The sequence below is a fragment of the Dryobates pubescens genome, chromosome 16 (assembly GCF_014839835.1).
Source record: "Dryobates pubescens isolate bDryPub1 chromosome 16, bDryPub1.pri, whole genome shotgun sequence".
Classification (NCBI taxonomy): domain Eukaryota; kingdom Metazoa; phylum Chordata; class Aves; order Piciformes; family Picidae; genus Dryobates; species Dryobates pubescens.
The window spans coordinates 5,185,296-5,206,025 of NC_071627.1; the positions used below are offsets into that span (position 1 = coordinate 5,185,296).

The 20,730-nt window shown below is 58.7% G+C and overlaps 1 protein-coding gene across 1 annotated transcript; it reads right to left on the minus strand.

Annotated features, from left to right (window-relative positions):
* Positions 1-624: 624 nt before the first annotated feature.
* On the minus strand, positions 625-18,735 carry HDAC3 (histone deacetylase 3). The gene is made up of 15 exons (XM_054168467.1): positions 18,623-18,735; positions 18,267-18,349; positions 14,019-14,161; positions 10,725-10,806; positions 9,629-9,685; positions 9,482-9,537; positions 8,321-8,454; positions 7,200-7,280; positions 7,037-7,110; positions 6,609-6,673; positions 5,593-5,682; positions 5,450-5,508; positions 3,417-3,496; positions 2,827-2,984; positions 625-1,822 (listed from the first exon to the last, which is right to left on the minus strand). Exons 1-15 carry the CDS (start codon positions 18,675-18,677, stop codon positions 1,753-1,755), a joined length of 1,287 nt encoding a protein of 428 aa, XP_054024442.1. The 5' UTR covers positions 18,678-18,735; the 3' UTR covers positions 625-1,752.
* Between the last annotated feature and the right edge of the window lie 1,995 nt (positions 18,736-20,730).

Consider the following 20,730-nt stretch of genomic DNA (forward strand, 5'->3'; position numbering starts at 1 on the left):
AGAGACAATGGCATGGAGCTGGGAGAAGGGAGAGTGAGGCTGAAGGTGAGGAAGAAATTCTTTCCCTTGAAGGGGGGAGACACTGGCACAGGTTGCCCAGGGAGGCTGTGGCTGCCTCCTGCCTGGAGGTGTTGAAGGCCAGGCTGGATACGACCTTGAGGATCTTGGTCCAGTGGGAGGTGTCCCTGCCCCTGGCAGGGGATTTGAACTGGATGCTCTTCAAGGTCCCTTCCCACCCAACCCATTCTGTGACTCTACAAAAGTGAAGCTGCAAGGAGCAGACTCTTCTTGAAGCTGCAACTCAAAGGCACCAGGGAGACTAAAAACCACTGCAGGAGAGGCCTCTGCAAGCAGCCCTTAAGCTTCCTGCAGAGCTTCCTTCCACTGGACTCAAGCAGGAGCCTCCACCCCTGAAGCTGTCCTCTGGTTAGGGAATTCAAGGCTCTGCTCACAGTGCAGAGGCTGAAGACTCAGCAGAGCAGACTTCAAGGAGCTGATTGCCCTCCACCAATTCAGATGCTGGAGGACACTGCCCTGCTCATGCCCATCCCTTGGAGGACAGGAGCCACTCCAGTGTGAGCATGGAAGAGCCAAACACCAGGTCAGGTAAGAAAAATACTGCCTCTTCCTTTAATGGTCAAAGCCACCAGTAAACAACCCCAGCAGAAGACAGCCAGAGGCTGAAACCCTCCCACCCCCCCTCAGCACCCTCAGAACCGTCACAGGGACCAGGGGATGGAGCAGCAAAATAGTCAGGAGAGGGTGAGGGGAAGTCCCCTGCTGTGTGAGGGCAAGGGGACAGGCTCTGGAGGAGCAGTTTCCCTCAGCCAGGGGCAGAAGGATCCAGGAGGGAATGGTTTCTGCTCCCAGCAGCAGCCCTGGCCTCTTGCTCACACACAGAGGGGCGAGGTGGGACCTTGGCAACCACAGAGGTGCAAGACACAGCTGGAAGCCACCTCAGAGGTGCAAGACACAGCTGGAAGCCACCTCAGAGGTGCCAGGGCACCCCATGGCAGCCAAACCTCTCCTCCAGAGGGCTTTTGGCCTCCCAGAACAAGCAGGGGAGTTGGGTCCAACTCATCAAAGTGCTGTGGAACTGCTCTGTGAACACAAAACTGAGCATGGAGGGGAATGAGCACCATGAGGCCCTGCAGGGCTTCTGCCCACCTGCTCCAGCAGGCTGCTCCTCACTCCAGGGGTGCACCCAACCCCTATCCTACACCAGGCCTTGGCTCCTCAGGGTGATTTTGCTCCAGCTGGGGACCATCAGATGGTTAGAGAAGACATCAGGAAGCAACTCTCCAGTGCAGGTTCAGAGGGGAGTCGCTGAGGAGCTGAGCAGAGGGCTGGGGTGAGAGGGATGGGTTGGGTGCTGCTGCTGAAGGGGGGCAGAGAGGGGAGGGAGAGCCTGGGCAGGTGCCACCCTGCTGGCAGAAGCCTGGCTGGGAGTCACAGGAGGTGGCTGAAGGCTCTGAGGGCAAGTGGCACAGCTGCCAGCCAGGATGCAGCACGGATTGCAGTGCTGCTTGGAACTGCCACTCCCCAGAGCAGAGCCAGCGGTGGGACGAGGAGGACGAAGGTTTCACCGCTCTCTGCCTCTCCAGGCAGCAGAGGCCAGCTCTGGTGGTGGTGCTCCTGCTGCCACCACCTGCAGTCAGGTACAAAAGGGAGGGCTAACTGGCTCCTGCAGGGCCCAGCTGTCTGCTCCAAGCACCCATGGCCAGCGTGGGCCCTCCCCTGGGGGCAGTGCCCTCAGATCTCCACGTCGCTCTCTTTGTCGTTGTCGTGGTCGCCGTCGTAGAACTCGTTGGCAGCTTCAGGCCTGGAGGGGAAGAGAACCAACAGGAGTGAGGAGAGCCCAAGGTAGCCCTGAGCCAGAGAAGAATGCCTGGGACATGCTGTTGAAGGTCAGAAGATGGCCTGCACACAACCACCACCAGGTGAGGAGAGCACACGTGTCCAGAGAGGCTCCTTGGCTAGAAGCAGAGACTCACAGAAGGTCATCCTAGGGAGGGTGGGAAAGGACCTCTGCAGAGCATCCAGTCCAAGCCCCTGCTCCAGCAGGGCACCCACAGCAGCTTGCCCAGGAGCACAATGGCCTAGGAGGGGTTGGAAGCTCTCCACACAAGGAGACTCCACAACCTCCCTGGGCAGCCTGCTCCAGGCCTCCAGCACCCTCACACCAAACAACTTTCTCCTCCTCTTCACATGGAACCTCCTGGGTGCCAGTCTGTGCCCAGTGCCCCTTGCCCTGTCCCTGGGCACCACTGAGCAGAGTCTGGCCCCAGCCTCTCGCCTCCCACAGGGCTAAGCAACCCCAGCTCCTTCAGCCTCTCCTCCCAGGGCTGTGCTCCAGACCCCTCCCCAGCTTTGTTGCCCTTCTCTGGACACCTTCCAGCAAGTCAACCTCCTTCCTAAACTGAGGGGCCCAGAACTGGACACAGGACTCAAGGTGTGGCCTAACCAGTGCTGAGCACAGGGCACAATGACCTCCCTGCTCCTGCTGGCCACACTGTTCCTGATGCAGGCCAGGATGCCCCTGGGCACACCACTGGCTCATGTTCAGCTGCTCTCAACCAGCACCCCCAGGTCCCTCTCTGCTTGGCAGCTCTCAGCCACTCTGACCCCAGCCTGTAGCTGCCTGGGGTTGTTGTGGCCAAAGTGCAGCCCCTGGCACTTGGACTTGTTGAATGCCATCCTGTCGGACTCTGCCCATCTGTGCAGCCTGGCAAGGTCCCTCTGCAGAGCTCTGCTGGCCTCTAACAGACCAGCTCCTGAAGGTGTGGCCCAAGCAGTGCTGGGCAGAGGGGCAGAATGGTCTGGTACCTGCTGTAGTTCTCCTCAGAGCCTCTCTCCTCCGGGTCCGGCTCGTCGGTGCGGTCGTAGCTGAGCAGGTCCGAGGGCACGTCGTGGATCTGCACGCTGGGAGCGTGGTTCAGCATCTTCAGGTTCTCAAATATGGTCTGCCTGATCTGATCCAGGTACTGCACACACCACAAAAGAGACAACCACCGAGCTCCCCAGGTGCTCCCAGGCCCTCCAAACAAGTCCTGCACCGTGAGGATGCTGGAACGCCGCAACGAGGTGCTCGGGGAGGTGGCGGAGGTCCCATCCCTGGAGGTGGTTGAGGTCCCATTCCTGGAGGTGGGCTGAGGTGAGGCTGGACAGGGCTCTGGGCAACCTGATCTAGTGGGGGATGTCCCTGCTGACTGCAGAGGGAGTTGGACTGGCTGAGCTTTGGAGGTCCCTTCCAACCCAGCCCATTCTATGACCTCAGAGGACAAGGTCCTACTTGGGGTTTGGCCCTTTTTCGCCCCTCCTTGGCTGGGGTCTATCTGGTTTCAGAGGGCACAGCACTGAGCACAGAGCTGTGGAAGGACAGGGCTGGACCTTGGACAAAGGCTGCAGGGACTCACCTGCCTGGAGTTCTGGTTTTCAATCCTGGTGCTGACATCAGGATGCAAAGTGAAGTCTGGGGCGAAGTACTCGAAGTACTCTGAGGGGGAAGGAGCAGAGTCACAGCGAGGAGCCTGAGGAGTCAGCACTGCTCTGGGGGGAGCAGAGCAGGACCCCACCACACCAGGAGGGACCAGCCCCCCCAAAAGCACTGCCCTGAGACCATCAGGAACTATAGCACAGCATCCCAGCATGGGGAGGGTGGGAAGGGACCTCTGGAGCTCACCCAGCCCAAGCCCCCAGCCCCAACAGGGCACCCACAGCAGCTTGCCCAGCAGCACAGTGCCCAGGGGGGGTTGGAAGCTCTCCACACAAGAAGACTCCACAACCTCTCTGGGCAGCCTGCTCCAGGCCTCCAGCACCCTCACACCAAACAACTTTCTCCTCCTCTTCACATGGAACCTCCTGGGTGCCAGTCTGTGCCCACTGCCCCTTGTGCTGTCCCTGGGCACCACTGAGCAGAGTCTGGCCCCAGCCTCTTGCCCCCCACAGCTCCTTTCTCTCTTGCTGAGCATTGCTCAGCTCCCCTCTGGGGCTGCTCTTCTGCAGGCTCAGCACCCCCAGGGCTCTCAGCCTTTGCTCCTCCCAGAGCTGCTCCAGGCCCCTCAGCATCTCTGTAGCCTCCTCTGGGCTCTCTCCAGCGGTTCCCTGTCCCTCTTGAACTGGGGAGCCCAGAACTGGCCCCAGGACTGCAGCTGTGGCCTCACTAGAGTAGAGCAGAACCTCCCTTGACACATAAGCATCCCATCAGTACAGCTGATGACACCAACCCAAGTGGGACAGATGACACAGGATCATGGAATCACAGAACTGCTTCTGTTGGAAGAGACCTTTAAGATCATCAGGTCCAACCCTTACCCAGCACTGCCAGGTCACCCCCAAACCAGGTCCCTCAGCACCACATCTCCATGGCTTCGAAACCCCTCCAGGCATGGGGACTCCATCACCTCCCTGGCCAGCTTGTCTAGGCCACTTTTTTTGCCATGAAAGGTTGGACCAAATGATCCTTGAGGTCCCTCCCCACCTGGGAGTCTCTGATAAATGAAACAGAGCCACCAAAGCCACACTGAGGTCACTGAACAGGAAACAACCCAAATTAAAGAGTCCAGAGGAGGGATGGAGCACCTCTGCTATGAGGACAGGCTGAGAGAGCTGGGGTGGTTCAGCCTGGAGAAAAGAAGGCTCCAGGGGGACCTTAGAGCTGTGTTCCAATAGCTGAAGGGATCCTACAGGAAGGCTGCAGAGGGACTTGTGCTAAAGGTGTCTAGAGACAGGCCAAGGGGGGAATGGTTTGAAGCTGAGGCACAGCAGGGTTAGACTGGAGCTTAGGGAGAAGTTCTTCAGTATAAGGGTGGTGAGACCCTGGAACAGGCTGCCCAGGGAGGCTGTGGATGTCCCCTCCATGGAGGTGCTCAAGGCCAGGCTGGATGAGGCCTTGGGCAACCAAGTCTTGCTGAAAGGTGTCCCTGCCCATGGCAGGGAGGTTGGAGTAGATGATCTCTGAGGTCCCTTCCAACCTGAGCCTTTCCATGTCAGGGCTACACGACCCAGGAAGGGTGTGGCTGCCCAGCAACATCTCTTAGTAGGTGGCAGGAGATGACTAAAGGCCTCTCTAAGATCAGAGAGTGCTGTCACCTGATCTTATCTCTGCTCAATGAGGAGTACAAGTGTGGCTCAAGCTGCACAAGGGGAGGGTTAGGTTGGAGATGAGGAAATATTTCTTCCTGCAGGAGTGGTCAGGGATTGGCACAGGCTGCCCAGGGAGGTGGTGGAGTCTCCACCCCTGGAGAGGTTTCAAGCCTGTGTAGCTGTGGTGCTGGGGGCCACTCTGGAGGTGTTCAAGGAATGTGTGGCCATGGGACCTGGGGACATGGTGGGGCTGGAACTCAACAGCCTTTGAGGCCTTTTCCACCCAAAGCAGCTGCCTGCTTGTTCAGCTGCCACCAAACAGCAGAGCTCAGCGAAGAGAGGCAAAGACCCAACCCCGACTCACCGCTGTAGGGCAGCTCTTCACTTATGGCTTCATCCACCAGCAAGGAGGTCTCATAAGTCCTGCAAAGGTGGAGGAAGAGGAGTTCAGACCACAGAACAAAGCCCCCAAGTGCTCAACCTCCAGGCAGCAGAGGAGAGACTCACCAGCACCGGGCCACGTTGCGCACCGTGTAGCCACCTCCTCCCAGCACCAGCAAGGGGATGTTGAAGCTCTTCACATACTCCACACACTCCCTGGAAAGGCCAACAAAGGTGCCAGAGCTGTCAGCTGGGCTGGACATCCACCTGTCACCAATGCCAGCCAAACACCACCACTGCTGGGGGGCTACACCTGCAGGTGACAGCTTTCACCCAGGAGCTACAATTCCGACTGCTCCTCTGCCAGAGCCTGAAGGCTTTGCTCCGAGACCCCTTCCTGGCAGGCCAGAGAGGTAAAACCCAACCCAAAACCTGCTGGTGGCTGCTGGAAGGGTGAAAGCAAACCTCAAACCCCACAGCAGAGGAACTCAGAGTCCTTCAGACTAAAGGATGATCTTTCAACACTGGCCAGAGGTCTGTGGCCAGCAGGAGCAGGGCAATGATTGTCCCTGTGTGCTGGGCACTGGTGAGGTCACACCTGGAGTGCTGGGTTCAGTTCTGGGCCCTCACTCCAAGAAGGAGATTGAGGGGCTGCTGAGTGCCCAGAGAAGGCAACAAAGCTGGGGAAGGGTCTGGAGAGCTGGGCTGGTGAGAAGCAGCTGAGGGAACTGGGGGTATTTGGTCTGGAGAAGAGGAGGCTGAGGGGAAACCACCTGGCTCTCTACAACTCCCTGGAAGGAGGTTGCAGCCAGGTGGGGGTTGGCTCTCCTCTCAAGGAAGAAGTGATAGGACAAGAGGAAAAGGCCTCAAGTTGCCCCAGGGGAGGTTTAGGTTGAACATGAGGAACAATTTCTTCCCCTTGAGAGTTGTCAAGGCCTGGTCCAGGCTGCCCAGGGCAGTGGTGGAGTCTCCGTCCCTGGAGTGGTTTCAAACCTGTGTAGCTGTGGTGCTGGGGGCCATAGTCTGGTGATGACCTGGCAGTGCTGGGGTAAGGCTTGGACTGGGTGATCTCAGAGAGCTTTCCCAACCTTAATGATGCTGATTCAACCAAAGAGCTCCAAGCCCAGCCCTGCTGCACTCACCCATGGCCTCTGATGCTGAGGTTAAAGCAGCCCAAGCGGTCACAGCCCAGCGAGTCGGCGCCGCACTGGGGAGCAGAAACAGACCAACCTCAACTGGTGGTGACCTCCAGAGCCACAGCAGTGTCCCCACCCCATGGCCACCCTCATTCACCCAAGGGGCACACACAGGCAGCAGCTCAACTGGAATACACCAACCCTGACTGCCCAGGAACAGGTGGTCTTGGAACAGGCTGCCCAGGGAGGTGGTGGAGTCCCCATCCCCGGAGGTGCTCAAGAAAGGTGTGGCCATGGCACTTGGGGACATGGTTGAATGGTGGTGCTGGGTTCATGGCTGGACAGGATGACCTCAGAGGGCTTTTTACCCCAAGCAATTCTAATGCCAGAAGGCTCTGAGAGGGATGGAGCCGTGCAGAGCTTTAGTTCCTTACCTGCAGCACGATGCAGGTGGGCTGGTAGTAATCCACCACCTGGTTAATGACAGGCTGGAAGAGGTGTTTGTAACCTTGGGAGAGAAAGGAACATGGCTGCTGGCCCTGGAGGAGAGGGAGCAGGCAAGGGCTGGGTGAGGAGGGGCAGCAGGGAGCACCTTACTTTGGTCATCGATGCCATCTCGGAGGGGCACGTTGAGGCAGTAGTAGCGCCCGCTCTCGGCGCCCACCTCGTACATGTCACCTGCCCAGGGAGAGGGCAGGAGTCACAACAGCTCTGAGACTTCACAGGGGCAGGAAGGCCACAGCTGCTCTGGGCTGAGCTCTCCTAACCCAGCTGGGATCCCCCTTCCTCACAAACAACAACTCCTGTTCCTCTCTACCTGGTTTTCGCAGCGTGGGTTGGGTTGGAAGGGACCTTCGAGCTCAGCCAGCCCCAACCCCCTGCCAGGGGCAGGGACACCTCCCACCAGCACAGGCTGCTCAGGGCCTCATCCAGCCTGGCCCTGACCACCTCCAGGGTGGAGGCATCCACAACCTCCCTGAACAACCTGTGCCAGTGTCTCACCACCCTACTCTTGGGACTTTTGCCCAGGGCTGGGAGTGCCAGGACGAGGGACAATGGCTTGGAGCTAAGGAGAGGGGAGACTGAGACTGGAGATGAGGAAGAAATTCTTTCCAGTGTGGGGAGGGAGACACTGGCACAGGCTGCCCAAGGAAGCTGTGGCTGCCTCCTGCCTGGAGGTGTTCAAGACCAGGTTGGATGAGACCTTGAGGATCTTGGTCCAGTGGGAGGTGTCCCTGCCCATGGCAGGGGGTTGGAATTTCAAGGTCCCTTCCCACCCAACCCACTCTGTGACTCTACAAAAGTGAAGCTGCAAGGAGCAGACTCTTCTTGAAGCTGCAACTCAAAGGCGCCAGGGAGACTAAAAACCACTGCAGGAGAGGCCTCTGCAAGCAGCCCTTCAGCTTCCTGCAGAGCTTCCTTCCACTGGACTCAAGCAGGAGCCTCCACCCCTGAAGCTGTCCTCTGGTTAGGACACCTGCCTGGAGGTGCTCAGGGGCAGGCTGGATGAGGCCCTGAGCAACCTGGGCTGGTGGGAGGTGTCCCTGCCCCTGGCAGGGGGCTTGGAGTAGATGATCCCCGAGGTGCCTTCCGTGATCCTTCCCCAAGCCCCTTTTCCCCTCCCTTCTCCCTGCAGCTCTGGATCTGTGCTTTCAGCCTTTGGCAGCCCAGCAGAGCTGCCCAGGGGCTGAGAGGGCAGGGCCAGGGCCCACACCTACCTGTGCCAGGGAAGAAGTAGTTGCCATACTTGTGGAAGGAGACGGTCATGACGCGGTCGGTCAGGTAGAAGGCCTCCTGCACCCCGTCCCCGTGGTGGATGTCGATGTCGATGTAGAGGACTCGAGGGTGGTACCTGGTGGGAGGCAGGAGGAGAACAGCTCTGCTGAGGCACTGCAACCCACCCCACCACCACTCCCCACGGGCCTCAGGTATCCCCTGGTGCTCTGGAAGCCACCAGCCAGGTCCACCTGCCAAGCAGAACTCCCCTGGCCCAGCCGGGGTGGGAAGGCCTCGGGCGGGGGTTAGGCAGGAGAATGTTTCTATGGCTGTGCAGATCCCAACCACCACATCTTCTGCTCTGCTGGGGAGCTGAGATTTCCAGCAGGAGGCTGGAAGGTGGAGCCAGGAGTGTCTTGGGAAGAGAGTCTACTTCAGTCAGCAGGGTGGTAGGAAGGGGAGGTTCTCCTGCCCCTCTACTCTGCCCCAGCACGGCCCCAGCTGGAGGAGCTGGTGCAGATCTGAGCTCAAGGGGGACAGGGAACTGCTGCAGAGAGCCCAGCAGAGCCTGCAAAGCTGCTGAGGGGCCTGGAGCAGCTCTGGGAGGAGCAAAGGCTGAGAGCCCTGGGGGTGCTGAGCCTGCAGAAGAGCAGCCCCAGAGGGGAGCTGAGCAATGCTCAGCAAGAGAGAAAGGAGCTGTAGGGGGCAAGAGGCTGGGGCCAGACTCTGCTCAGTGGTGCCCAGGGACAGCACAAGGGGCACTGGGCACAGACTGGCACCCAGGAGGTTCCATGTGAGCAGGAGGAGAAAGTTGTTTGGTGTGAGGGTGCTGGAGGCCTGGAGCAGGCTGCCCAGAGAGGTTGTGGAGTCTCCTTGTGTGGAGAGCTTCCAACCCCCCCTGGGCACTGTGCTGCTGGGCAAGCTGCTGTGGGTGCCCTGCTTGGGCTGGGGGCTTGGGCTGGGTGATCCCCAGAGGTCCCTTCCAGCCCACAGCATCCTGTAACTCTCAAAACCCTCTTCTTGTGCCTGCAGAGGAGGCCAGGACAACAACCAAGCTGTTGGCCTTCCTGAACTCTAGAAACCAGGGTGGAAACAGAGAGCCCAGGGCAGGAGCAGAGCAGTGGAGGAGCCAGGCCAGCAGTGCCCCTGCCCCATGTCCTTACTTGAGCAGCTCCAGGATGCCAATAACGATGTCATTCACATAACAGAACCCAGAAGCCTGCAGGAGAGAGAAAACCAGGATCAGAAAGGGCTCATCCCAGACCCTGAGCCTCCCAAAGGCTCAGCAGCACCCAGGGTGGCTTCATTACCTCAAACTTCTTGGCATGGTGCAGCCCTCCTGCCCAGTTTATTGCAATGTCACAGATCTAAGAGAGAAGAAAACCCCACAACAAACCCAGTTAAAGGTGACAAGGTGCTGACAACCTTGCAGCCCCTTCCCCAGGGCCACCTTTCTGGCCTTTTTCTCCTCCTCTGCAGACCTTTCCAAAGCTCCACCTCAGTTCTTAGCCCAGATTTGGTTGCATCTTACCCATGCTGGGTTAGCTCTGTGCTCTCCTTTCCCACTTAGGCCAGCAGAGATCATCTCCCACCAGCAGCAGCAGGCACACTTTGCTCCTGCACTTGCTCTTCTCACTCTTGGAGACCTTCCTCAGGTCTCTAAAAGCCTCAGAGCTGTGTGGGGATTTTGGATAGTTCCCCTGGTAGGTCCCTTCAGACCTCCTGCAGGGTCTCCTTCAGTGCATTTCCACCCAGCAGTGGCCTCCCAGCAGCCAGTTGGAAGCCCCCAGGTTTGATTTACAGCACTGAGAGGACTTTGGGATGTGCAGCATGAGGATCTTCTGCCTCCCCTCTGGGTTAAACACCTCCTGAGTGGTTGCACAGGAATGGTCTCAAGCTGGGTGATCACAGGCTCACAAGATGTTAGGGGTTGGAAGGGACCTCTGGAGACCTTCCAGTGCAACCCCCCTGCCAGAGCAGGGCCATGGAATCCAGCACAGGGCACACAGGAACACATCCAGACAGGGCTGCAAAGGCTCCAGAGAAGGAGACTGCACAGCCTCTCTGGGCAGCCTGCTCCAGGGCTCTGTGAGCCTCACAGGGAAGAAGTTCCTCCTCCTGTTGAGGTGGAACCTCCTGTGCTGGAGTTTCCATCTACTGCCCCTTGTCCTGGCACAGGACACAACTGAGCAGAGCCTGTCCCCTCCCTCCTGACCCCCAGGCCTCAGCTATTGACAGACATTGATCAGATCCCTCTCAGTCCTCTCCAGGCTAACCAGCCCCAGGGCTCTCAGCCTCTCCTCACAGGGCAGTGCTGCAGTCCTTGTTCCCAAAACAAACCCCTGAGGCTCTGCTGAGCTGGAAGCCAGCTGGCTGGTGGCTGGCTGGCCAGAGCTTGGGGGTTACCTTGTTGTTCAGCTGCGTGGCTCCTTGCAGGGAGGCCCCGGTGTAGCGAGAGCAAAACTCAAAGAGGCCTGGGAACACTGGGCTGGAAGAGAAACCATGGCTCAACACCACCAAGGCTGGCAAACACCTCTGAGATCATCAAGATCTCCCCCTTAGCCCCAGCACTCCCAGGGCACCACCAAACCATATCCCTCAGCACCACATCTACACAGCTCTGAAACCCCCCCAGGGATGGGGACTCTACTGCGGCCCCGGGCAGCCTGGGCCAGGCCTTGGCAGCCCTCAAGGGGAAGAACACTCCAAGAGGCCTGGGAACACTGGGCTGGAAGAGAAACCATGGCTCAGCACCACCAAGGCTGGCAAACACCTCTGAGATCACCCAGTCCAAGCCTTTCCCCCAGCACTGCCAAGGCACCACCAAACCATGGTCCTCAGCACCACATCCCCAGGGCTTTGAAACCCTCCAGGGATGGAGGCTCTACCACTGCCTTGGGCAGCCTGGGCAAGGCCTTGACATGCCTCAAGGGGAAAAAATTGTTCCTCAGGGCCAACCTGAAGCTCCCCTGGGGCAACTTGAGGCCTTTTCCTCTCATCCTGTCACTTGTTCCTTGGAAGCAGAGCCCAACCCCCACTTCACTGCAACCTCCTCTCAGGAAGCTGTAGAGGGCAATGAGGTCTCCCTCAGCCTCCTTCTCTCCAGCTAAACACCTCCATCTCTCTTAGCTGCTCCTCCCCAGCCCTGTTCTCCAGACCCTTCCTCAGCTTTGTTGCCCTTCTCTGGACCCCCTCCAGCCCCTCAATGTCCTTCTGGGAGTGAGGGGCCCAGAACTGAAGCCAGGATTTGAGGTGTGACCTCACCAGTGATGCATCCAGGGAGACAATCCCTGCCCTGCTCCTGCTGGCCACCCTGCCCTGCTCCTGCTGGCCACACCACTGCTGATCCAGGCCAGGATGCTGGTGGCCTTCTGGACCACCTGGGCACAGCCTGCCTCATCTCCAGGTCCTTTTCTGCCAGGGGGTTTAAGCACTCAGCATCTCATCCACACACTCATCCCCCTCCCTGTTCCTTCAGAGCAAAGCCAGGAACACAGCTGCCCTGGGGCAGTTGGACTTGGTGATCTTTAAGCTCTTCTGCAACCTAAACCTAACCCAATCCTAGCATTCTGTGCCATCCCCTGAGCAAGGCCACACCTCATTCCCTGGCAGAGTTCATTTGGGATCACCCTGGCCCTGCTGTTAGCATGTGGAGGTCCAGCAGGAGAAGTAGTCAAGTCCAGTGGTGCAACCACAATGGAAAACTCAGCTGAGGCCCCATCCCCTGGAGATATTGAAGGTCCAGCTCCACAGGGCTCTGAGCAACCTCATCTAGTGGAGGCTGTCCCTGCAGAAGGGCCTCTGGAGGTCCCTGGAGATATTGAAGGTCCAGCTCCACAGGGCTCTGAGCAACCTCATCTAGTGGAGGCTGTCCCTGCAGAAGGGCCTCTGGAGGTCCCTGGAGATATTGAAGGTCCAGCTCCACAGGGCTCTGAGCAACCTCATCTAGTGGAGGATGTCCCTGCTGCTTAGATGGCTTCTGGAGGTCCCTTCCAACCCAACCCATTCTGTGATTCTCTGACTTTGGAAATCATTTCCAAGGCCTCCAAGGCTCACCAAGGCTGCCAGCACCTGTCCTGCAGCCCTGCTGACACAGGCCCAGAGCCACCACAGAACCACTGAATGCTAGGGGCTGGAAGGGACCTCCAGAGCTCACCCAGTCCAACCCCTCTGGCAGAGCAGGAGCACCTGGGGCAGGTCACACAGGAACACATCCAGGCAGGTCTTGAATATCTCCAGAGAAGGAGACTCCACAACCCCCCTGGGCAGCTCTGTCACCCTCACAGGGAAGTGACTTTCCCTCCTGTTTCCATGGAACTTCCTCTGCCTCAGCTTCCACCACTGCCCCTTGAGCTGTCCTTGGGCATCCCCCAGCAGAGCCTGGCTCCAGCCTCTGGGCACTCACCCTGCACATCTTTATCCCCAGCAATGAGGTCACCTCTCAGGCTACTCCTCTGCAAGCTACAGAGCCCTCAGCTCCCTCAGCCTCTCCTCTAAGGAAGATCTTCCACTCCCTGAATCATCTCTGTGCCTCTGGGCTGGACTCTCTCAAGCACTTCCCTGAGGTCCTTCCTGAACTGAGGGGCCCAGAGCTGGGCACAAGATTCCAGATGTGGCCTCACCAGGGCAGAGTAGAGGGGGAGGAGAATCTCTCTCAGCCTACTGCCCACAGCCCTTCTAATCCACCCCAGGATGCCCTTGGCCTTCCTGGCCACAAGAGCACTTTGCTGGCTCGTGGTCAAGCTCCCATCCACCGGGACCCCCAGAGGTCCTTTTCCCCTTCACCGCTCTCCAGCAGCTCAGTGCCCAACCTGTGCTGATCCCTGGGGCTGTTCTTGCCCAGCTGCAAGGCTCTGCCCCTGCCCCTGATGGATTTCATTCCATTTCTCCCTGCCCAGCTCTCAGCCGAAGTCTGGCAGCAGGGCAGCACAACCCTCCCGTGCCAGCCCCTGCTCCCAGTTCTGTGCCATCAGCAAACCTGCTGCCAGTGCCCTCTGTGCCCTCATTCAGGTCAGAGAATCACAGAATTGTCAGGGCTGGAAGGGAGCTCAAGGCTCAGCCAGTCCCAACCCCCTGCCATGGGCAGGGACACCTCACACTGCAGCAGGTTGCTCACAGCCACCTCCAGCCTGGCTGCAAACACCTCCAGGCAGGAGGCTGCCACCACCTCCCTGGGCAGCCTGTGCCAGGCTCTCACCACCCTCATGGGCAACAACTTCTTCCTCACATCCAATCTCAATCTCCCCACTTCTACTTTTGCTCCATCCCCCCCAGTCCTATCCCTCCCTGACACCCTCCAAAGTCCCTCCCCAGCTTTCTTGGAGCCCCCTGCAGATCCTGCAAGGCCACAAGAAGGTCTCCCTGGAGCCTTCTCCTCTCCAGCCTGCACAACCCCAACTCTCTCAGTCTGTCTCCAGAGCAGAGCAGCTCCAGCCCTCTGCTCATCCTCCTGGCCCTTCTCTGGACACCTTCCAGCACCTCCAGACCCTTCCTGGCACAGAGGCTCCAGAACTGGCCCCAGAGCTGCAGCTGTGGCCTCAGCAGAGCAGAGGGGGAGGTGATCTTGATACTGAACAGCTCTGGTCCCAGCACTGACTTCTGAGGGACTCCACTAGACCCAGGCCTCCAACTGGTCTCCATGGCCACGCTGTGGGGCAGCAGAGGCTGGGTGCTGGGCTTCAGGAGGCACAGGGCACTCACCAGTCATCCCCCACGTTGAAGGCATTGAGGCTCTTGGTGAAGCCCTGCATGTTGTTGGGGCTGACCCTCTGCAGGAAGTCGATGTAGTCCTCGGAGTGGAAGCGGCACATGTCGTGCTGGGAGGCCTGGTAGGGCTTGAAGACCTTCAAGAGACAGAGCCAAGAGTCACAGCCCACCCAGCACTGGGCTCCCCAGCTCAGGAGGGACAGGGATCTGCTGGAGAGAGTCCAAGGGAGGGCTACAAGGATGCTGAAGGGACTGCAGCACTGCCTGGGGAGGAGAGGCTGAGAGCCCTGGGGCTGTTCAGTCTGGAGAGGAGAAGGCTGAGAGGGATCTGATCAATGCCTATCAATAGCTGAGGGCTGGGGGTCAGGCTCTGCTCAGCTGCACCCTGGGACAGGACAAAGGGCAATGGCTGTAAACTCCAGCACAGGAGGTTCCACCTCAACATGAGGAGGAACTTCTTCCCTGTGAGGCTCACAGAGCCCTGGAGCAGGCTGCCCAGAGAGGTTGTGGAGTCTCCTTCTCTGGAGCCTCTGCAGCCCTGTCTGGATGTGTTCCTGTGTGCCCTGTGCTGGATCCTCTGCTCCTGCTCTGGCAGGGGGCTTGGACTTGAAGATCTTCAGAGGTCCCTTCCATCCCCTAACATCCTGTGAGCCTGTGTGTTTGCCTTGGCTGCAAAACATCTGTGAGAACTCTTACAGCCAGCAGGCTGGGAGAGGTGGAGGGGTTCAGCCTGGAAAAGAGAGGGTAGAGGGGCCTGGAGCAGCTCTGGGAGGAGCAGAGGCTGAGAGCCCTGGGGGTGCTGAGCCTGCAGAAGAGCAGCCCCAGAGGGGAGCTGAGCAATGCTCAGCAAGAGAGAAAGGAGCTGTGGGGGGCAAGAGGCTGGGGCCAGACTCTGCTCAGTGGTGCCCAGGGACAGCACAAGGGGCACTGGGCACAGACTGGCACCCAGGAGGTTCCATGTGAAGGGGAGGAGAAAGTTGTTTGGTGTGAGGGTGCTGGAGGCCTGGAGCAGGCTGCCCAGAGAGGTTGTGGAGTCTCCTTGTGTGGAGAGCTTCCAACCCCCCTTGGGCACTGTGCCCCTGGGCAAGCTGCTGTGGGTGCCCTGCTGGGGCAGGGGGCTTGGGCTGGGTGAGCTCCAGAGGTCCTTTCCAACCTCCCCATGCTGGGACTGCACGATGTGGAAACTCTGACCACCAGAAAAAGGGCTTCAAGGCTCAGAGCATGGTGTAGAGCAGAGCTCTACCTGTTTCCTGGCTCAGACCCAGATCTGCCCCTTCCCAGTGTCCTATCAGAAGCTGCTATGGCTGCTCCTGCACAACCCCACCCCGGCTGTGAGGGAGTTCAGACTCTTCCAGCACAACCCTGCAAGAGAAAGGCCCTAAAGATTCCCCCATGCCCTGAGTGCTCTCCAGCTGCATCCTCCTGAGTGCAACAGCAGCTCACCACAGCTGGACTCTCCCCAGCAGCTGCCTGCCTTGAACTGGGATGCCCAGAGCTGGCCTCAGTACTCCCCTGTGTGGAAGCACATCCACACAGCTGCATCAAACCAGAGGTGCCTGCAGCTGCAGCCTGTGCTTCCAACAGCATTCTAGTCCAGCCCTTCCTCAGGGCACACCAAACAGCTCCTGGGCTGTGGAGACAACAGGCAGCAGCAATAGCAGCCTCTGGATGAGACCAGCACCACCTGGAGCCACCCCAGGAATCAAATTAACTGAATTAATGAAGTTGCTCAAGGGTCTGAAACAGCTCAGGAGCAATCCTGCTGCACTGAAAATGGGAGCAAGCCAGCAGGAGACAAAACCAAGCTGGCCCTGGCAGCTGGAGGTGCCAGGTGTTGCACATTAAAATGGGCAAACCCACCTCAAAAAGGGGGAGAATGGCAGAAGACTTTCACCATTCCTGCCTTGGTCTTGTCTAATGAGGCAGGAAGTTAGTCCTGAGAGCTTTGGCTTTGCTCTGTGCTGCCAGAACAGGGAGTAAAACAGAACCAGGATTCCAGGGAAAGCAGCAAAATTCAATCCCACTGGCACCAAGGGGGAGGAAAGAGTCCCAGAGTGTGGCCCCAGCCACCCAGATCCCCAAACAGAACCAGGATTCCAGGGAAAGCAGCAAAATTCAATCCCACTGGCACCAAGGGGGAGAAAAGAGTCCCAGAGTGGGTCCCCAGCCACTCAGTGATGCCCTGGGACTCCAAACAGAACCAGGATTCCAGGGAAAGCAGCAAAATTCAATCCCACTGGCACCAAGGGGGAGGAAAGAGTCCCAGAGTGTGGCCTCAGCCACTCAGTGATGCCCTGGGTCTCCAAACAGAACCAGGATTCCAGGGAAAGCAGCAAAATTCAATCCCACTGGCACCAAGGGGGAGGAAAGAGTCCCAGAGTGTGGCCTCAGCCACTCAGAGTGATGCCCTGGGTCCCAAAAGCAGTTCAGCTCCTGAAAGCTTGAAGAATTCAGCTTCTTTTCCTGTTGTTTGGTGATCAGAGCCATCAGGGCTGACAGACTGCACTGCAGGGAGAGAAAAACCTGACAGCAAGAACTGGGCTGGGCTGTTTGAGCAAGCAAAGCTTTGAAGAGCAGGTTGGACAATCACTGAGCACCCAGGAGACAGCAGCAGTGAAGCCCCTCAAGGCATACAGGTGAATCAGAAACCTCTCCAGGAAGGTTTTCCTCCCCTTCACTGCCCTAAGCCCCCACCATTCACAGGGTCCTGCTTGGAAGGTGCCACACAGGAGGGGCCCACAGGGTGCCCAGCAGCACTGCACACACAGGATGCTGACAGGCAATGGTGAGGCCTTGCAGATCAGCTCTAGAGGCTATGGTGGGGGCTGAGGGCAACAAGAAGGGCTCAGACTGCTTAAAGCCTGGTCACAGGATGTCAGGGGTTGGAAAGGACTCAAAGAGTTCATCAAGTCCAACCCCCCCTGTCAGAGCAGGGCCATACAATCCAGCTCAGGTCACAGAGGAACACATCCAGACAGGGCTGGAAAGGCTCCAGAGAAGGAGCTCTGGGCAGCCTGTTCAGTGCTTTGTGACCCTCACAGTGAAGTTCCTCCTCCTGGTGAGCTGGAACCTCCTGTGCTGGAGTTTCCATCCATTGCTCTTTGTCCTGGCATAGGACACAAGTGAGCAGAGCCTGTCCCTCAGCCCTCAGGTATTGACAGACATTGATCAGATCCCCTCTAAGTCTTCTCTTTTCCAGACTAACCACCCTCAGGTCCCTCAGCCTCTCCTCACCAGGCAGTGCTCCAGTCCCCTAATCATCCTCACAGCCCTCTGCTGGACCCTCTCCAGCAGTCTGCAACAAGTCACAGAATCAACCAGGTTGGAAGAGACCTCCAAGATCATCAAGTCCAAAATGGGAGCTGAAGGAGAGGCAGCAATGCAAGAAAGAACCTAAGAGGGGCCAAGCTTTAGCATGGACTCATAGAATCACACAAGTGTTTGGGTTGGAAAAGACCTCAGACATCATCCAGTCCAACCATCAGCCCAACACCACGACAGCCATTAGGTTGACCACTCCACAGCTTCTGCAGAGAGGGAACACAGCACCTAGAGAAGAACCTCCTCAAGCAGTCCCTGCCTCCTTTGAAAAGCAAATGAACCTTCAGTGTCCTACCAGTGCTGCTCCAAGAACCACAGAATGCTTTGGGTTGGAGAAGCCCTCTGAGCTCAACCAGTCCAAGCAGCAACCCAACCCCACCATGGCCACCAAACCATGGCCCCAAGCTCCTTGAACACCTCCAGCCATGGGGACTCCACCACCTCCCTGGGCAGCCTGTGCCAATCTCTGACCACTCTGGCAGCAAAGAAATTGCTCCTCATCTCCAAGCTAACCCTCCCCTAGGCAACTCCTCTCATTCTCTCACTTGTTCCTTGGGAGCAGAGCCCAACCCCCACCTGGCTCCAGCCTCCTCTCAGGGAGCTGTAGAGAGCAATGAGGTCTCCCCTCAGCCTTCTCTTCTCCAGGCTGAATACCCCCAGCTCCCTCAGCTCCTCCTCATCAGCCCCGTTCTCCAGACCTTTCCCCAGCTTCAATGCTCTTCTCTGGCCACACAGCTCAAGGTCTTGCTTATGGTGAGACCACGACTGGAGGCAGCAGGAGACTGCACAGCTCTCTGGCACCCTTTATGCGTGTCAAAACCTAAAATGCCGATGCCGGCAGCCGCCTGCCCGCAGCCTTCTCTCCCCGCGCCGCCCGGGTTGGAGGGGAGCCCCGTTCGACCCCCCAGAAGCGCCGCTTACGATCATCTTCTTGTAGAGGCCGTAGTGCAGCACCAGGCTGTGGGTGAGCGCCAGGCGATGCGGCTTCATGGGGTGCCCCGCTCCTGGATGGGAAACGACACGGGGGAGTCACCAGAACCAGCGGCTCGAGTAAACACCGACAACCCCCAACCCCCGCGGCCGGGCCCAGCGCGGGGACCCCCCCCGAGGCGACCTCCGCCCGGGCCCACTCGGGCCCAGGCCGAGGGGAGGGGAGCGGCCTCAGGCCGGGCGGAGGGGAGCGGCCTCAGGCCGGGCACGGCCCAAGCCCCGCCCTGAGCCAGGCCCGGGCCCTGCTCCGCCGCCCTCCCCGCTCCTCTCCCGGCCCCGGCGCGCACCGTAGTGGAAGTTGCCCACGTCCGGGTCGTAGAAATAGGCCACGGTCTTCGCCATGGCGGACAGGCCGCGACCCGCCGCCGCCGCGCGCTCCTGCCTACGTCATGGTGCCGCGACCGCGCCCGGCGCAGCCACGTCGCCCGAGAGTGACGTAGGGAGCCAGGGGGCGGTGCGTGGAGACGGCGCCCGTGCCTAGGGGCGGGGCGATAACCGCTGAGGTGTCCCCGCGGTCCTACTGCCCACCCCCGGCGCCGCGGTCTGCTGCCTTTCCGCTCTGGAATCTCTTCTGTAGTGCTAGAGCTGCGCCCCTCGTCGGCTTCAGCTACCTCCAGGCATCTCTTGCTGCACCTCACCTACTCCAAAGCACGCCCACCCGCTCCCAGTTACTCCCAGAGAGCTCCCAATTACTCCCAGCTGCTCCCAGTTACTCCCAGGTAGCTCCCAGTTGCTCCCAATTACTCCCAGTGAGCTCCCAGTTACTCCCAGCTAGCTTCCATTTACTCCCAGCTTGCTCCCAGTTACTCCTAGCTAGCTCCCAGTTACTCCCAGTGAGCTCCCAGTTACTCCCAGCTGCTCCCAGTTACTCCCAGCGAGCTCCCAGTTACTCCCAGCTAGCTTCCATTTACTCCCAGCTGCTCCCAGATACTCCCAGTGAGCTCCCAGTTACTCCCAGCTGGCTCCCAGTTACTCCCAATGTCCCTCAACATACTGGCCACACTCTTCTTAATGTACCCCAGGTTCCCATTGACCTTCTTGGCCACAAAGACTCATTTCTTTCTTATGGTAACCCTGTTCCCCACCAGCACTTCCAGGTCCTTCTCCACAGAGCTGCTTCCCAGCAGGTCACCCCCAACCTGTACTGGTGCAGAAGGTTGTTGCTTCCCAGGTGCAGGACTCTACACTTGCCCTGGCTGAACTTCAGGAGGTTTCCTCCACCCAACTCTCCAGCCTGGCCAGGTCTGTTGTATGGCAGCATGACCTGGGGGGGGGGGGGGGGTCAGCCACTCCTCCCAGTCTGGAATCACCAACAAGCTGGCTGGGGGTCCACTCTTTCCCTTCATCCAGGTCTGTCACTGGGCCAAGCAGACCCCCACATCCCACCCCTTAAGGGTGCAGGTGCTGCTGGTAGCCTCCTGGGCTTGGCAGGGAGCAGGGACAGGGTGGTACCAGGCAAGGGTGCTTGGTGGAAAAATTGCTGTGGAAGGAAAACCCAACCCTGAAGAGCAGGGCAAAAGCCTGAGCCTCACCCAGAGATGGCAAAGAGATGAGGACAGGGCCATGGCAGGAGTGACATGGGGGTGAAAAGCTCCTCCTGGTGGGAAATGTGTCCCCTCTTGGGAAGAAGAAAGGATCAATGGAGCCTTTCCAAAGGCCTGGAAAACCAATCAGGCCCAAACTGGTGCTTGGCAAGGGCTTGGTTCTGCTGCTTTCCTCCCTGATGTGCAGGAGCTTGGGGTGAAGGATCTCCAAAGCACCTGCCATCAAATGGGGCTTTAGAGAGAGGGAAGGAAAAGGGCCAGGATCCCCCCCAGGAGACACTCCAGGAGCCAGCTGAGGATGGAGGCCACCAGGATGTTCCCTGGCTTCTCAGTGAGGGGATCTTGATACTGGGTAATGGTGTGAGAGAGGGAAATGTGGGCTGTGGGGTGGGAATGGATGCAGCTGGTGGGATGGGATGGGACTGGATGGGACAGGAGTGGATGGAGCTGGTGGGGTAGGAATGGATGGGATGGGAGTGGATGCAGCTGGTGGGATGGGAAGGGATGCAGCTGGTGGGATGGGATGGGATGGGACTGGATGGGATGGGAGTGGATGGAGCTGGTGGGGTGGGAAGGGATGCAGCTGGTGGGATGGGATGGGATGGGACTGGATGGGATGGGAGTGGATGGAGCTGGTGGAATGGGATGGAGCTGGTGGGCTGGGAAGGGAATGGATGGGTTGAGATGAGTTGGGAATGGATGGGATGGGGTTGAATGGGGCTGGTGGGATGGGATTGGATGGGGCTGGTGGGGTGGGATAGAATAGAACAGAATAGAATTAACCTGGTTGGAAAAGACTTTTGAGATCATGGAGTCCAACCTATCATCCAACACCATCTAATCAACTACAC

What these genes read in the sequence shown, in the direction of transcription:
- HDAC3 (XM_054168467.1), bottom strand. Translation starts at nt 18,677, where the DNA reads ATGGCGAAGACCGTGGCCTATTTCTACGACCCGGACGTGGGCAACTTC. An exon ending in GGCATCCTGGAGCTGCTCAA is followed by an intron (nt 8,455 to 9,481) that starts GTAAGGACATGG and finishes GCCTCCCACCAG; the next exon opens with GTACCACCCTCGAGTCCTCT. An exon ending in AAAACCAGAACTCCAGGCAG is followed by an intron (nt 2,985 to 3,416) that starts GTGAGTCCCTGC and finishes TGGTGTGTGCAG; the next exon opens with TACCTGGATCAGATCAGGCA.